Source organism: Podarcis pityusensis, assembly GCF_964106645.2.
Source record: "Podarcis pityusensis genome assembly, chromosome: 17".
In the NCBI taxonomy this organism is placed as follows: domain Eukaryota; kingdom Metazoa; phylum Chordata; class Lepidosauria; order Squamata; family Lacertidae; genus Podarcis; species Podarcis pityusensis.
Window position 1 is genome coordinate 3,837,582 of NC_138042.1, and position 16,884 is coordinate 3,854,465.

Here is a 16,884-nt window from a genome sequence, read left to right on the forward strand (position 1 = left end):
AATGTGCTACAGCAATGCAAAGTGTAGTGTGACTGCCTCCTCCAAGAAGAAGTTGAAGGACAGAACACCTGGGTTCTATCCACCAGCACAATGTGGATAGACTTTCTTTCTAAGGATTATCAAGTGGCAGGTGCAGGGCCAAATCCACTCCCACCATTTACCAGTGAAGAGGCAGAACTGTGGGTCTAGCTGGCAGTGACAGTGGGTGTGGACACAGGACTCATCAACAGCAGCCAGCAGGGCACGAGGAGGGGAACAGGGTTGACCCCCTCTCTGCTGTACCCTCAAAGTGACTGTCCAGCCCAGTAGAAGTAGTCCCTGACATGGGAAGCAGTAGCAGAAAGACGGGGGCTTCTAGCCTAACAATAATTCACAGGAGCACAAACTGGGAAGTGGGAGAGACAGCATTCAGTTCGAATGTGTGGAAGAGAACTGTTCTCATTATTTGGTAGAAACAAGTCAGGGAAATAATATGTGAAGCAGTGCCACCGATTCTGTGGCAGGGCAACATTCTAGGTAGGCATCTCTGCTTGTTATAACCTGTGGATGGGGGAGAAGAGGCCCGGCTTCACACAGAAAGGACGACCATTCCCGTACGGTGTTACAGTTTTCATTTATTGACACGTGTGGGGAGGGGAAGCATGACGGAAACAACCCCCCACCAGTCCCCACAAGAACCACAAGAACAATCTCCAGCTCTGAGCAACACGGCAAAGCAAATGTTCAGTCTGACAGGAATACAAGGGCAGGTGGTAGGGGGTGTGGAATAGAGGAGGAGGGCAACTGACCTTGCTGACCCCCTTGCTTTCCCCACCAATATCTTTTGGGGAACATTAGGGGATAGCCCATCCCCCCGCCGTGTGGGGCATCCCTGAGCTGCACCCAAAGAAGCAACTTTATTTCGGACTGGGTGCTGCAACTGTCCTAGGGAGCCCAGTTCTTCCCTGGGGAGAGGGGCAAGTAGCGACGGATCTGTGAACATAAAGCAGAGCACCTGATGAATCCAGGAGGCCTTGGCTGCTCCTGGCTGGTCCCAGCTGACTCTCTCTTTCCCTAGAATCTACCAACACCTTGTCTAACTGGCCCAACTGAAAAACAAAACACTAATCAGCAAGAGGTAAAGACAGACGTAGCATTCTCAGAGCAGGCTCTTGCCCCACAGGGCAGCGCCAGCTTAGCAACTCATGCTGCAGACGTGCCAACAAGTCAAATGCTGGATTGGCCAGTGGCTTCCTACTGCAAGGCAATGTGTCAGCCCCACATCCTTGCCCCATGCCTTGTACATGAAGCAGACCTGTTTGCCTCTTATGGTTTTGTTACTTGTGGCAGCACTGCCCATGTGCTGAGGCTTAGATGTGTCCTTCCTTCATCTTAAAAAAAGGAAACACAACCTCAATGTTTGTTTGTTTTTAAATGGCTACAAAACTGCTTCGGAATGTGGAGGTGTAAGTTGGAGATATTCTGGGTACTTGCAAATTGGTGCTCATCACAGCTGACTTCTCCCTGGTTCAAACTGAACCATGCTAAGAAAAACCCTACAGAATCCCCACCCCCACCCCAAAATGTGCACCCTGTGACAGAAAAGTATAAGTTAGTTTGGAGACAGTGGGGCTGCTACAAAACACCAGCATCCGTCTTTTAAATGTTACATCTGTCTTCACCGTCTGGAGCCCAACTCCCGAGGTCTCCCCAATGTCTATCAAATGGCACCTCCCTGTCTCAGGATTCCTGGCGGCTGCTTTTTTACGATTTCCCGTTCCACTATTCCCACACAGCTACTGTGTGGTCCTTCTGCTCCACCGGAACTTCTCTGCTTGGCAGCTACCATGTTGTTACTCTCACGGGGAGGAGAAAGAGTCTCAAATCCACCTTGGAATCCCCCCAACGGGTTATGGGGAAGGGTGTCTTTTTCAGCCCGTCCACCAACACAGCATCCTCTCCCCCGCCCAAAGCCATCCAGGGCTCTCGCTGGGCTCTACAGCCAACATGGAAGGAAGTGTGGTGAGTAACACAGCAGGGTTGTGAGGGCTTCACCAGCCTTAAGGGGGAGGCGGGCTTTGGTCCCAGGCAGCAGGGCAACTTCAAACCCTGCTAAAAGCAGGCTGGACAGTGGCTGACTTGACGTGACTCCTGGGCCCCTCAGGGCAGAGATGTCCCCAGAAGGGGGAGCAGGAAATGAAAGGGCACGCCCACCTCTTGGGTGAGGGTACTGGCGCAGCGTCATGGCTGTGAAGCCGCATGCAGGAGGGTAGCTCATGCAAAGGGCAGCGGCCCAGGCTCTCCAGGCACCTGCGGGTGGCAAGAAATGGGTTAAAGACAGGCCATTTCTGTGATAATAAGTCCCCGCCCTTCCAGGACTCCCAGGACAAAGCAGCCCCATCTTCTGGAGCCCTGGTCCTGGATAAGACCTTCTTGCACCCACTGAGACTGCCCCTCCTTCCCATTGCTATCTGCCCTGCAGCCTATTTCTGTATGCTGTCCATGCCTTAGTCCTGGCTACTAGGTTTCCTTGTGCACTGTGCTTGCAATAATGAAACATGGCAGCCAGGACTAGGCTGGGTTGCTAGCAGTGCCTAGGAGCAGTCACTCTCAGAGAGCAGCCTGTAGAGTGAACCAAATCACTCTCTCTCTCTCTCGCTCTCTGTGCACAATTCAGCTGAGTTAGCCGTGCCCTGGTGGATCCCTCCTGCGCATCACTGCCACGGCCATTCCCCCACCTCATTTCCCCCTCCCGGGCTCTAATCATGCCACAAAACCATTGAGCAGGAAGCAGAAAAACCTACCTATGGGGGCAATGTACCCCTTACAGTGGTTCTCAACCTTGGGTCCCCAGATGTTTCTGGTCTACAACTCCCATGATCCCTAGCTCACAGGACCAGTGGTCAGGGATGATGGGAGATGTAGGCCAAAAACATCTGGGGACCCAAGGTTGAGAAAGGCTGGAGTTTTTCACAGAATTGTAGAGTTGGGAGGGACCACGAGGGTCATCTAGTCCAACCCCCTGCAATGCAGGAATGGCAGCTAAAGAAGCCCTGACAGTTGGCCATCACGTTAAAAACCACCGAGGAAGGAGAGTCCACCCCATTCTGCATGATGCCCTTCGACTCATCCTCCCCTGACGTTCCATTGCAAAACGCAGGCCAAGCGGGCAGAGAGCGGCAAGGGTGGTCTTGTGAGTATGGCTCTCAGGCTTAGTCCCTCCCCACAACTGCATAGCTTCTGATTACATTCCTGCCCTGGTGCTTTTAAAATAACACTGACAAGCAGAAATAAGAGGAAAGACCTCACTTGCTTAGCTTCCATGCTAAGAGAAGCCGCCTTTGCTTAATTTCTGCATATCCAGCGACTGGTAAGGAGTACAGGGCAGTGAGCAGAAAGAAGTGAGAGTTCTGCTCTCCCAGCCCCCAGCAGCCCCCAGCTGGCAAAATGCTCTTCTATCACACGCACCTCTCTGGTCACCATTTCCCATGATGCGCTCCAGAAGTGGCCTCTCCAATTTCCTCGCCCTCCGCACCAGGTCCGTGCTTGGTGATGTGGCGCAAGAAGGATGTGGCATTGAATGCTCGCTGTAAGAAGGGAAGTGTGAAAAAGGTTGCCGGCTTAACAGAAAACTGCCCGGCCTGAAGCAGCAGCTTGGTCTGCAGAAATTAGCAGGCGGAACTCTTCTGCCGTGGTGGGAAACCTGGTAGTGGGGCCCGCTCTGTGGAAAGCCCTCCCGTCAGATGCCAAGGAGAGAAATAACTATACAACTTTTAGAAGACATCTGAAGGCAGCCCTGTATAGGGAAGTTTTTAATGTTTGAAGTTTTATTCTGTTATAAAAATATTATTATTATTATTATTATTATTATTATTATTATTATTATTGCAGGTCATGCTTTTAATGAGGTCCGCAAGTTCATTCTGGCCATGTCACAAAAACCACATCCTACACCTGTTATCAGGTGTGGAGCAGAGGTTTGCAGGGACCCTAGAACCACTTCCTTTAAATTAAGCACCGCAGAAAGAGTGCAAACCCTTCTCCAACTTGGGTTAAAGTTAAACATTCCTCTTTACCTTCCATTGACTGCGAGCAAAGTTTTTCTGGATCTGCTCACACACAGAGCCATGAATATCTTTCTCCAAAGCCGTGTCCCCAGAGATCCTGAAATACATAACAGGCAGGGTAATTATCTTTTGTTAGATTATTTTGCCTTGGTGTCATCAATGGTCTGGGACTGGTCTAGCTCAACTGATGCCGAGCTCATTTTCTGGCCACTTCATATTCGCATGTGTGGAAATCTTAGTGCCCTGGTGTCTATGGTTTAACATGGTAGTGTACACATATAAACTGTGAAAGAGATGGAGCAGAGCAGAAAAGTAGGATTTATCATGAGGCAACAGCCGGTGAGTCTCCTCTGCCACGTGATGTCATACATGCGCCCGGCCCCCAAAAGTTGGGCGGAACCCGGCAGAAGTGTGATCTATTGTTTTCCTTCCTGTTACAATCAAATTGATCTAGTGGAGCCTCACCACTGTTTTGAAGAAAAGCAAAGCTTGGTAAGAAACATTCTGAGTGGACGAGGAAGTGCTTAACCTTCTTCCCGCTGCTCTTCACTTCATATTCCCTTACCAGCTGGCCCCTCCCCAGCCCAAAATGCATTTTTAGTCCATTGGCAGAAAAGCCACGAGAACGGAGAATTTAGGGAGAAGAAAGAGCAATCATGGAAGGGTTAGAGTGCCCCCCCCTCCTCACTGCTGCTCTCCACACCATCTTTCGCTTTCCCAAAGGGTGTGTGTGTGTGTGTGTGTGTGTGTGTGAGAGAGAGAGAGAGAGAGAGAGAGAGAGAGAGAGTGTGTTACACAAACACAACACACTAAAGGGCCATTGCTGATAATATGGGAACACCAAAAATGGGGGCAGCTTGGCTCATCAAACAAAACACCGTATTGTTCTAATGCAGCATTATGTATGTATCTTTGTCTTATCTCCCAAACTCTTCTTCACCACACAATGTTCTGGGACCAACAGAAATGCCAGCAGTGGGCAAAATTATTTCCTTCCCCTTCCCACCAAGACCTTTGCAGACCCCCCCCCCTCAGGTGGGACTTACCAGGGGTGCTGCAGGGCCTGTTCACAGGTGAATCGCTTCTCAGTGTCCCGTTCTAGAAGGTGTCGGATAAAATCTTTGGCTGTGTGGAAACAAAGGGGCAAGCCTCACGATTTAATCAAAAGCTTATTGCCTGAAGTGTCGCCCTGGCAACCCAAGGGGCACATGCCCTTGGCATGGCTGCACTCGCTTTCTTGGTTGCTGAACCACCATTTTGTCGGTTAATGTGGTAGGCTGAGGGAAAGTGCAGGGAGCAAGAGTGATGCTGTTCCCTTTTGTTGTTGGCAATGGACAACAATTGCCAGTTATCTGAAAAGCCTCCTGTTAAGATGGAGCCCTGGTTCTCCGTGACATAGTAGCTCTGCATCTACATTTTTACCACCTCAGACAGTTATTGTAATACTCTTCCATACAAACCTCTCACTCCACACAGAAATCCACCACTTAAGGAAGAAAGATTCCACCCACGTCTTTTTCTCCAACAAGTTATTTTACTGTAATTGGGGGGGGGGGGGTTTCAGTGTTTCATTTGTTTACAATATTTCTATTTTTATTTGTTCTAACCATATACAGTGGTACCTCGGGTTAAGTACTTAATTCATTCCGGAGGGCCATACTTAACCTGAAACTGTTCTTAACCTGAAGTACCACTTTAGCTAATGGGGCCTCCTGCTGCCGCCGCGCCGCCAGAGCCCGATTTCTGTTCTCATCCTGAAGCAAAGTTCTTAACCTGAAGCACTATTTCTGGGTTAGCGGAGTCTGTAACCTGAAGCGTATGTAACCTGAAGCGTATGTAATCCGAGGTACCACTGTAATAAACTTCAATTTAGGCTTCTGGCCAACATTACCTCCGCTTTTGAAAACTTAATCAATTTCTTAAGCATTTTGATTATGAATTGTTTTTGTTTACTATTTGGGGCATACAGTGAGGCAAATGTATACTGTTTCCTATCCAGTGTCTCTCTAATCAACAAAATTCTTCCATTTGGGGTCTCCTAATAAGTTTCTAACAAAATAAACTCGCTGAAGTAAAAATTATCACGCTCCCTAAACTGGATGCAGAGGAAGGCTGGCCAAAGTAAGATGGTTTTCACGGTCTACGATCGTGCCTGAAGTGGAAAGCCTTCCTCTAAAAGAGTTATCCACTGAGACATTTCCTTTATGTAGATCACCATTCTATAGACACCTCCAGCTGCCCTTTTTATTGTGTATTCATGATCACCTGTGCTCATAAGGCTAAGGGCAGGTAGGGTCACAGTAAATCCCACTTTCAAAACCACGTGCAGCTACAAATGTTTGGGGTGCTCAGACTACCTTCACTCACAGTCAGTACATCCCCTGTGACTTTCTGCTGAGAGCAATTATTTCAAGCTCAGCTTAAAGTATTTTCATACTGCCCCACTCCCTTCTCACGCTTTTATTTTTCCTTCATAATTATTTCATTCCTGCCTTCGGTTTTCCATGTTTCTCAACAGTTCCATGTGGCATCTGGCAGCTGTCCACTGGTCCTGCCTAGTTGTCACACCACGGCCAGGGTCTGCCAGCCACCACTGCCTTGCAATGAACTCAAAATCCACGGCGAGGCTTTGCTTTTTTGCTTGGCATGGAAACCCCTTCACCAATGCAATGCTATCTTCCGCCTCCTCATTTTCTTACTGCCCTCTTTGAAGCCTCCTGGGGGTTCCAAGTTTAATAGCAATAGATTTATGCTGCTGCTTTTTGACTAGCTGCTGTGTTCTCATAATATATAAATAGTCTGGACTGAAACACCCACAGGACTCTTGCAGCTTTGAAGTAACAGCTCAGGCACATCTCCGTGGTGTCTCCATAGAGAGATCCTACAAGATGGCCCTCTGTCTGTCTTGTATCTAATTTCCCATAAAGACTGAAGTTAAAACATGAGGGACTGATTTATTTTGGTAAACCTCACAACAATATAAGATGAGTTATTAACATCTGGTTTCAGGCAATACCTTCCTGGACTGAGCAGGTTGGCTCTGTTGTGTTTCTATGTAAGTTATGCTAATTATTTTTCAGTTTTCATAAATGAGTGTTTGTCCTCTTTTTGGAGGATGTATTTTCTCTCTTTTTTTGCTTACATATTAGTAGTGACTCTATTGGTGGCCCTCCCTATGCCCCCCCCCGCCCTCCTCTCCTCCCGCTTCCACTCACCTGACTCAGAGATATCATCCCAGTATGGAGAATCAAACTCATACTCAGCTTTCAGGATCTGGTTGAAAAGCTCAGAGTCGTTCTCATCATAGAAAGGGGGATAACCGCAGAGCCTGCAGGGAGCAGCAAAAGGCACTGAATCAAAGGCCTGCTCAGAGGCCACTACCCGTGGTAACATGCAAGAGGTTGTCCAGGGGAGAAGGCAGAGAAAGATACGCACAAGATGTAGGAGATGACGCCAAGCGCCCAGGAGTCCACGGCTTTTCCGTACGGTTTCTGCTCCAGGATTTCAGGGGCTGTAGAGGACACAATGGGCAAGAGTGAGGGCAGGGCATGGTGCTTTGATGTGTGCCCCGTCTTAAGTTCCACCTCTTTTAGCAGGGGGGCACAACCTGCAGCCCTCCAGACGTTTCTGGACTACAACTGTCTTCAGCCCCAGCCAGCATAGCCAGTGATCAGGGATGATGGGAGGTGTAGTCCAACAACATCTGGAGGGCTGCAGGTTGTGCATCCCTGCCTGATAGTGTAGCAGCACACACAGGGCCCACCCTCCCACAAAATGTTTCTTGAAAGGTGCTGTTGTTCTTGTAGCCCCCGCTTCCTCTAACTTAGTAGAACCCTCCCATTTGTGACTACGCTCCCTCTTTTGTACAAATAATGTTACCCCTGAGTGCATACAGAATTATTTTCTCTGAGCAAATACAACCTGACCTCCACACAGTTAGAATTAAGGGGCAGAGCTTCCTTCCGTGACAGACAGCAGGGCTCTCCCTGCCACCCCACCCAGATCTGAGCCCAGGCATCTCTCCGGAAATTCAGAGCAGCTTTTCACCCTGTCGGCAATATCCAAGAACATTGCCTGCCTGCTGCCAAGTGTCATACTGGGCCTCTGTTGTCGACTGTACCTGTTCACAATTCACCCCTGTGTGCTCATGTAGCACTGTGACCCTGCACAATTAAGGGCGAGCGGCCTTAGCTAGGTCACCCCCAACCCACCCACTTGTGAATCACTCCAGTTGGGAGAATCTGAGGGATTACGAAACAGGGTTGTGTGTATGCTGACATTCTGTAGGGGCACAGAAACACCTCCAAATTTGCCACCTGGAAACCTCAGCTTTTGTCTGGTAATTAATTAAAAGGCAGCAGCATGAATACTTATGAAAAACATGCATGGAAGTGTAAACCTAATGACTGGCAAAGATTCAAAAGCCATGGGTGTAAGATTGCCAGGGGCAGTGGCGTAGCACTGTTTGCCAGCGCCTAGGGTGGGTGCGTGCGCACGCGTGGCAGACAAGTGTAGGACCAGGGCATGGAGGGTGAAGGCACCTTGGCCCCCACTGCCTCTGGGCAGGCACTCATGTGCCAGGCAGGGACGGGGCATGGGGGGGGCATGACAGGGATCTCTGCGAAAGGGAGCCTTGTTCATGTCCCCACCCGATTGTGTGGCTGGGGCAACAGCACCCCTGGCACCCCACACACTACACTAGCCAGGGGTCATGGGTACAGCCTCCGTGCCCTGTAATTGTTGCTTGCAATATCCTCAGTGAATAGTAGCAGCAGAAAAAAGGTTACATGATTTTATATAGATTGTAGAATTCAGGTTATCATGGCATTTTTTTTTCTTTTTAGCATAGAGAATTCTTCCCCTCAAGATTATGTCTATACACATGGGCAGTATTTTTGGAAGCTCTGCCAATGGAACAGTGTTTTGCTTATGTATACTTTGTTACCTCAATCCCTCCACAAACCCCACAACATCCATACTTCAGGCATCCATCTGTATATTATCTGCCCTAGAAAGAGCAGCCAACCAGACCATTTTTGCAGCTTGCCATAATTACATGAAGAAAGGCTAAAAGCAGATGAATTTCCCCTTTTAGTTGCAGAGGCACCCTCCATCTCACTGCTCCCACTCAGCTTACAATGCCCACCTCCCCTGTGCCACACTCACCCACGTAGCCAGGGGTACCACAAGCTGTGGACATGATCCCATCAGCCTCAATCTTGGACAGCCCAAAGTCTGTAATCATAATCTTGGCATCTTCAAACGGAGTAGCATAGAGAAGGTTTTCAGGCTGTTTGGGGTGTAGCACAAAATTGGGTTACCTGCATATTAGTTCCGTTTCTCCTTTCCCTTAAGCAACCCAACTGATGCGACTGGCAGACACACCTTCCTTTCAAAGGAGCCCAGGGCAACAAACAAAATAGTAAAACATGGCTGACTGTCCATCCCACTGGCCTACTTTGGCCTGAGCCCGTTCCCCCCAAACCATGGCCAGCGGCTGGCTGCACACCAGGCATAACATCTGATGACAGGTGAGGGGCAACTGGAGACATGGCTCCCAGTGCACAACTGGGAGCCTTAAAGTGCACTTCCAATTGTACATTGGCTAGAGAGGCTTCTTGTGACCACCAGTCAGCTGGTGAGAGCAAACCAACTGGGATCAGTTTCACTACAAACTTCCCTAGCCAGCCCAAACCCAGCAAAAAAACAAGTCAGTGCCCATCATCAGCTGACAGGCACTTCCTTCAAGCTCACTGGGTTGCACTGCACTATTGAATCCCCCATGAACTCTGTAGCCAGCCAGTCCCTGAAGGGGCTCTTTGCCTGCTCCTCCTGAAGGAGCGTCTCCACCCCCATTGTTCTGCCCGGATGCTGAGGTCCAGCGCCAAGGGCCTTCTGGCAGTTCCCTCACTGCGAGAAGCAAAGCTACAGGGAACCAGACAGAGAGCCTTCTCGGTAGTGGCGACCGCCCTGTGGAACAACTCCCTGACATTTAGAAGACTTCTGAAGGCAGCCCTGTTTAGGGAAGTTTTTAATGTGTGATATTTTAATGTATTTTTAATCTTTGTTGAAAGCCGCCCAGAGTGACTGGGGAAACCCAGCCAGATGGGTGGGGTACAAATTATTATTATTATTATTATTATTATTATTATTATTATCTGCAAGCTTCTTTCTCCTGCTCCAGAGGGTAGGACGCAAACCAATGGATTCAAGTTACAGGAAAGGAGATTCCAGGAAGAACTTTCTGATGGCAAAAGTTCTTTGACAGTGGAACAGAAGGTTGCGGGCTCTCCTTCCTTGGAGGTTTTCAAGCAGAGGTTGGATGGCCACCTGTCATGGATGCTTTAGCTGAGATTCCTGCATTGCAGGAGGTTGGACTAGATGACCCTCGGGATCCCTTCCAACTCTACAATTCTATCTACAAATATTAGATTCCTCAAGCAAAAACATGAGGCAGTTGTACCAAGAGTTCAGCCAGTGGGCTTCATGGGTGAGGAGGGATTTGAACCTCCCCCATCAAAGTCTGGTTTTTGCCACTAAACCCAACTAGCATGTGAACTGTCCCCACGCAACTTCCTTCTCCATCAGCTTGAGAAATAACAGAGGCCCCTCGCACCACCTGCTACTCTAACCCACCAAATGCACAACTTGCGCAGGCCTATCAAGCCGAGTGCAGTCCATCCAAGTTCTCCAATGAACCTCCCATTTTTGCAGTTCACCCGCAGGTGCAGAAAATGGTGGGGAGGAATGTGACCTGGCCGGCGGGCATATGTGGCTCATGCGCTGCATTCGGCTTGGTGGCTCACAAGTTCTGAAGGCCCCCCAGGAGTGAAAATGAATTCCTATGGAAGTGTGAGCAGCGACTGTAGCCTTTCCTCCCTCCCTGCTTTATTCATTTATTAGTAGCACTTGAATTCCACCCAACAGCCAAGCTCTCTGGGCTGGTTGCAAACAATAACACTTTAAAACACAGCAAAAGGACAGAAAACAAATCAGCAGCAGAGAATAAAACAACACAGAAAATACACAACGTCACTAGCTATACACAACAGGTTTAAAACTAAGTGGATTTAAAGAATTCAGTTTCAAAGCCTGAGAAGATTAAAATGTCTTTGTCTGGCACCCAAGAGACCACATGCTCACCTACCCCACACCTGACATCATGCATAGCACCCCCACTCCTGCCCCAGACCATCCCAGGGCCCTCTGTGCTCTCACCTTGAGATCCCGATGAACAATGCCCAGATCGTGGAGGTAATTCACTGCCTCCAGCACCTGCCGGATGAGCTGGCTGGCATCCTTTTCGGTGTAGTAGCCCCGCTCAATGATGCGGTCAAAGAGCTCTCCTCCTGTCACGCTGCAAACCAGAGACAAGTGGCTTACCTCCAGGCCCCATCTACATTTCAAGCAGGAGGCCCCTGTTCCCCTCACAAAGCTGCAATTCCCTGAGTTTCTTGGGAAGAGGGATTGATTGTTAAGCCATATTGGGAATTATAGCTCTGTGAGGGAGATGGGGGCCTCCTAACAACACTTGGCACCCTTAACAAACTACCGTTCCCATAATTCTTTGGGGGAAGCCATGACTGCTCAAAGTAGCAATGTGGCTTTAAATGTGCAGTGCAGATGGTGCCCAAATATTATACTGCAGGTCCAGTTAACTCCCGTACATGAAATGCACGTATTGGGAGGGAGATACCGTAAGTGGTCTTGTCTTTTATATAAGGCAACAGAATGTCTTGGGCCAGCCCTGATCCTGGTGTTCTATCATCTAATTCCCCCTACAAAAATTACCTTCTGCAATAGTTTCTTTTGCAGATTTTGCCTGCCCTTCCCCAATAACAAGAGTCAAAACTGGTATATTCTGAGACACTTAAGCCAGCGGTGCCCAAACTTTTTTCAAAGAGGGCCAGATTTGATGAAGTGAACATGCATGAGGGCCGACCAATGTTGTTGAGCTTTTTTAAGGATTTTACCCCAAAGTTTTTTAGCTATTTTTTGCATTACTGCTATGGGGGCCAGATTAAATTGACCAGCAGGCCGGATTAGGCCCCTGAAATGGACTTTGGACATGCCTGGTTTAAGCGTTCCTAATGGGCCGAGATGCTCCAACACAGCACTTCCTCTCTCCCGTCGTCAGGTCTCTCTTCAAAGGCCGGCTTCTGCATTAAGCCCTGGCCATAGCCCCTTAGCTCTCATCTGCAGCAGTACTAAATACCTGTAGCTGCATGTGCTCCATCAGCCCTTGAACTACCTAACCCAGTGTCACACCTGCCACTCCCAGCCAATTCAGAAAGGACTAGCCATCTCCAAGACACTCTGGGGACACCCCCGACCTTGTGAATAGCACAAGGGACTTCTACTCACAGCTGCATGGTCAGGTACAGGTGAGTGGGGCTCTCATAAATGTCCTCCAGAGCCACAATGTTCTCATGCTGAATCCTGCAGTGCCAGTGAGATTAAACAGAAACTAAGAGATGGAGGAGTAGGCATGAGTCAGAAAACCCTGGCTTCTCCCCTGGCTGTGAGCCAGGCTTGTGTCTAGAACATAATACAGTCAAGTGTCTACATGCAAGGCTTGAGAGTGACGTGGTGAGACCAGCTGGACTTGGACTGGGGAGACCCAAATTCAAATTAGGGTGGCTCAGATGCCAAAGAGGAAAGGGCTCCCCCTGAATCTTTAACATGGCTGTAGAAAAGGGAATTTCAACAGATTTAGCTTGCATGACAAGCTAGACCCTAATTCAAATCCCCACTCGGCCACAGAGTGAGCGAGGTGACCTTGGCCAGTCACTGCCTCTCAGCCTAACCCACCTGGGATGGAGGGGGAAAAGAACCTGAGCTCCTTGGAGGAAAGTTAAGAAATAAATGCAATTTATAAACAATATTGCAAGATGTTGAACCTGTGGTCAGTTGCTCAAAAACCAAGAGACCCAGTGCATAGGAAATGCTGGGGGGGGTGGTTAAAAGTCTAACTGAAAGCCACATTCTCTGACCCAAAAGTGGGGGGTCCTAGATCCCCAATCCCAGATCTGTAGGGACTAGATTTTAGTCACTCAGGGAAAGGTTCTCTGTACATGCTTTGAGGCACATAATAAAACTAACATTATCACCATTGGTTGAACAGAGTTGAACCCCAGTAATGAAAGCAGATTCTGAGGATGCATTTTATATTCCAGAAGGAACATGAATATATCTAGGTATCTATCTCTACACACACACACACACACACACACACACACACACACACAGTTACTTACTTTTTGAGAACAGCGATTTCATTCTCCACTGCTGCTTCCTTGCCCCGCAGAGCTTTCTTGGGAATACATTTGAGAGCTACAAGGCGTTGGGATCCATGCTCCTGTGCCAAGACCACCTCTGAAAAGGCCCCTCTGTCAGAAAAGGGCAGCAGGAGGATCAGAGAGAGGCAGAATAAACCCACCTGTCTGCACACACACACGTGCAGCTCCCTCAATGCCACAGAGCTGTTTTCCCATGTGGCACGCTTTACCCTAAAAAGGTGTTCCTCATAAAAACGTAAAATCCAGAGTCTAAATTTACCTAACTGCACCACTGGCTATAATATTTTCAGTAAAGATGCAGGCAGCCATTATGGTCTGGCCAGGGATGGTGGGAAAATCAAAACAGCTGCAGTAGCCCTTGACAACACAATCCTATATGCATGTTTACCCAGAAGTGAGTTTCACTGAGTTGGCTCAGCGAGACTTATTCCCAGGAAAGTGGTTACAGGATTCCAGCCTAAAAGATGCAAAATAGCGAATCAGCTTTTAAATGTCACAGATTGTCTCTCTCACTTTCTCACAGGAAGCCCTTAGCATTCGCTTGTTCCCAGTCCAAAAAAACCCCTCAGCTTGCATCGTACTGGTGCTGGAAACAACAGCAAAAACAGTTAAGAATTTCACTAGTAAGTTAAATCAGATGTGGGTTCCTTTTAGTAGGGCAAATGACCCAAGTGTTACCAAAATGCACAAGAGGAATAACTTTTTGAGAGTTACTGCAAGTGCTCACAGCGGGATCCTGCTTCTTCATCACATGGGGAACAGATTTGCACAGCTCTGTTTACCGCTTGACATTTCATGACCTGATGGTCCTTAGATAAATGTGTGAGCTGCCTCCAGCGAAAGGGTTTCTAAACCGACATCTAGCAACATGCCAGTTCCCTCGCAATCACTGGATGCTACAGAGAAAACAGCTGACGAGTATGCCTGTGTGGACCCAGGCCTGCGGCTTCCCCTGCTCAGGCAGAATAAGTGTTTTTTTGTGGAGTGGTGGGCAGGGGGTGAGTTGAGTCATGTTCCAGATTACATGCCTCTCCTGAAATGGCACCTATTTCTACCCCATTCTACTCCACATTCTACTGCACTGAAAACCCAAAAAGGGGGGGGGGAGAGATTTGTACACTCAGTTAGGGAAGAGTTAACTTTGTGGCTGTTCTCACTCCCCCACTTCTGATTCCCTGGACTCTTGGTCTATTATTGTCCCATACACGTCAGACATGTGTGAGAGCCCCCCCCCCCCCCGTTCAGCCAATAGGATGACAGCATGCAAATGAAGTGCATCAGGCTGCGCCATTCCTGGGGTGTCTCTGCAGAAAGAGACACCCTGCAGTGGGGAACAGGTGCCCAACTGCTAGAGCAGCAGAGGAGATGGGGCAGGACCAGGGGGCTAAGAGAAGGGCAGGTTGAGAGTGGCAGATTGAGGGAGGCATCATGTTGGGCTTGGAACTAGGAAGGTAAGGTGTGAGCTGCTAGCATAGCACACAGCCACCCCTATCACCTTCCCTGCCCAGTGGTGCCATCAGGACAGGATTTTGGGGCAGCCCTACAGGGCTCTGCTCAGCAGAATGACAGGAGGGTCAAACACAGCAGAGCTGCCTTTAAAAATTCCTTACCCATCCTAATAGCTCCACCCTTAAGACCATGAGGTCTGAAATCTAAAATTACCTAAGGGCACCACTACCCATGGGAAAGGCTAATTTTGCTTATGTTGACAACGTTTAAAATGAGTACTGATTTGTCAACTGAAGTTAAGGAGAAGGGCTTTGAGGAATGGCAGAGCAAAACCAAAGTTTATCCCCATGAGAGAAGCCCTGTAGGTTCAGATCAGTTGGCCAGGGATTGGGCTGGGAGCAGAGGGAGAAAATGATGTTAAGGTGGGTGGGAGGAAGAGAGGATGTTACTTTGCCATCTGGGGCTGATGGAATTTGTGGTCCAAAAGTTCTGGAGGGCACCAGGTTAAGGAAGTCTGCTGTGGCAGCAGAGAAGGGGCAGCTCAGAACATGGGAAGCAAAAGGAGGCTTTAAAATCAAGGAATGACGAGTGCCAGGAAGCCTCAGTTCCCAACTGGGTGTGGTTGGCAGGACCCACATGGCACAGAGTGCCCTCCACAGGTCTTCCATTAGCCGTTGTCGGTTCACTCACGTGCCCAGCTTCTCTTTGATGTCGTAGACGCTGGTGATGTCCTCGACCTTTTTCTTCCAGCCTTTCCCGAGCGGCATTGCGGACGGCTGCAGACGGGCAGCGCAGGAATAGCTAGGCCCAGAGATGTCGGAAGGAACACACACACAAAACAGATCACTGAAATGGGGTCAGCTCATTCCCACGGCTTCTTCGGCCGGAAACTTCAGAGATCATTCCTCTGTCATGAGATATAAAACATTTGTCGAATGTAGGGCCCAGTGCAGAGCCAGGTCAAGACACTTTGATGCCTGTGGCAGAAATTCCAAACAGCTCCCCTCCTCCGCATACAGATGTATTAATTTGGCTATGATCCACTCAGAAGTTCTCTGTTCAAGCTTTTCTGAAATGAACGAGATGGGAGGTCTCCCAGGCGACACTGGGCACTTGGGATCCATGGAAGAGAACCAGCTGCCTCCCACTCTGCCATCCTGAATGGTCCCCAAAATCTGCTGCTGGCCCTACCATTAGACAAAGCAAAGCAGCCATCTCAAGCAGCTGGTTTGGGGTATCATGAAAGGGCAGCAAATTGTTATTTTGTTCTAATTAATTTAATTGATTCGCGTATTTCTACTGTCGAGGGAAGAAACAGGCACCTGTGAGATTTTCTCCCTCAGGTGCAAAAATAGTTTGCCTTGGGTCCAGGGGTGTAGGAAGGGGGGCGGTGGGGGCAGTATGCCCCGGGTGTCACCCCAGGGTGTGTGTGACAAAATCCCCCCTGGGCGGATCACCCCGCCCCCAGGTGCATGGCATATGCACCACTCTAGGTGCCTGAGCGGCTAGCTCCGCCACTGCTTGGGTCCTATATGCATCTTGGCTTATGGGTGGGTGTTTGCCATTTGCTGCTTTGCCTCATTCAGCAAAAGGTTTTGGTCCGACCTGATTAGCAGCAGTTTCTGGGTCCTGTCATGCTTAGCCCTGACCTGGTGCCAGGCATGGAATCCACGGGGGAATCATAGAACTGTAGAGTTGGAAGGGATCCCGAGGGTCATTTAGTCTAACCCCCTTGAGGGGCCCTCTAGGTTGATACATAGGGAAGAATTTCTGGAAATGTCAGAAGAGGAGTCTCTCTCTCTCTCTCTCTCTCTCTCTCTCTCTCTCTCACACACACACACACACACACACACGCACACGCACACACACCACTCCTCAAGAGTGCAAGCAGTTTTGGGTCCAAGCGGAAGAGCAACAGCACAGTATGCATCTATGGGGTAAGTAAGGGGTCTGCATAAGTAATCCCTGATATTCCTTCACTCCTGACATTTGGGGTTAGGGCTGGTTTAGGAGGCCAGAGTATATAGATAGGGGGCTCATGTGTCCTACTTTACAGAAGACCATCCCCTATTTGAAAAGCTTTCAGAAAA

The 16,884-nt window shown here is 49.0% G+C and overlaps 1 protein-coding gene across 1 annotated transcript; it reads right to left on the reverse strand.

Annotated features, from left to right (window-relative positions):
- Window positions 1-594: 594 nt before the first annotated feature.
- Window positions 595-15,619, reverse strand: PNCK (pregnancy up-regulated nonubiquitous CaM kinase). The gene is made up of 11 exons (XM_080987458.1): window positions 15,485-15,619; window positions 13,304-13,435; window positions 12,411-12,485; window positions 11,265-11,403; window positions 9,213-9,336; window positions 7,482-7,557; window positions 7,262-7,374; window positions 5,093-5,171; window positions 4,056-4,143; window positions 3,448-3,566; window positions 595-2,289 (listed from the first exon to the last, which is right to left on the reverse strand). The coding sequence occupies exons 1-10, from the start codon at window positions 15,559-15,561 to the stop codon at window positions 3,456-3,458; spliced, it is 1,014 nt and encodes a 337-aa protein (XP_080843584.1). The 5' UTR covers window positions 15,562-15,619; the 3' UTR covers window positions 595-2,289; window positions 3,448-3,455.
- Between the last annotated feature and the right edge of the window lie 1,265 nt (window positions 15,620-16,884).

Excerpts from the sequence above, each read along its gene's own strand:
- PNCK (XM_080987458.1), bottom strand. The coding sequence starts at position 15,561 with ATGCCGCTCGGGAAAGGCTGGAAGAAAAAGGTCGAGGACATCACCAGC. Across the intron at positions 11,404-12,410 it reads CTGTACCTGACCATGCAGCT|CGTGACAGGAGGAGAGCTCT; the intron begins GTGAGTAGAAGT and ends TCTGGTTTGCAG. Across the intron at positions 3,567-4,055 it reads TTGCTCGCAGTCAATGGAAG|CGAGCATTCAATGCCACATC; the intron begins GTAAAGAGGAAT and ends CCCTTCTTACAG.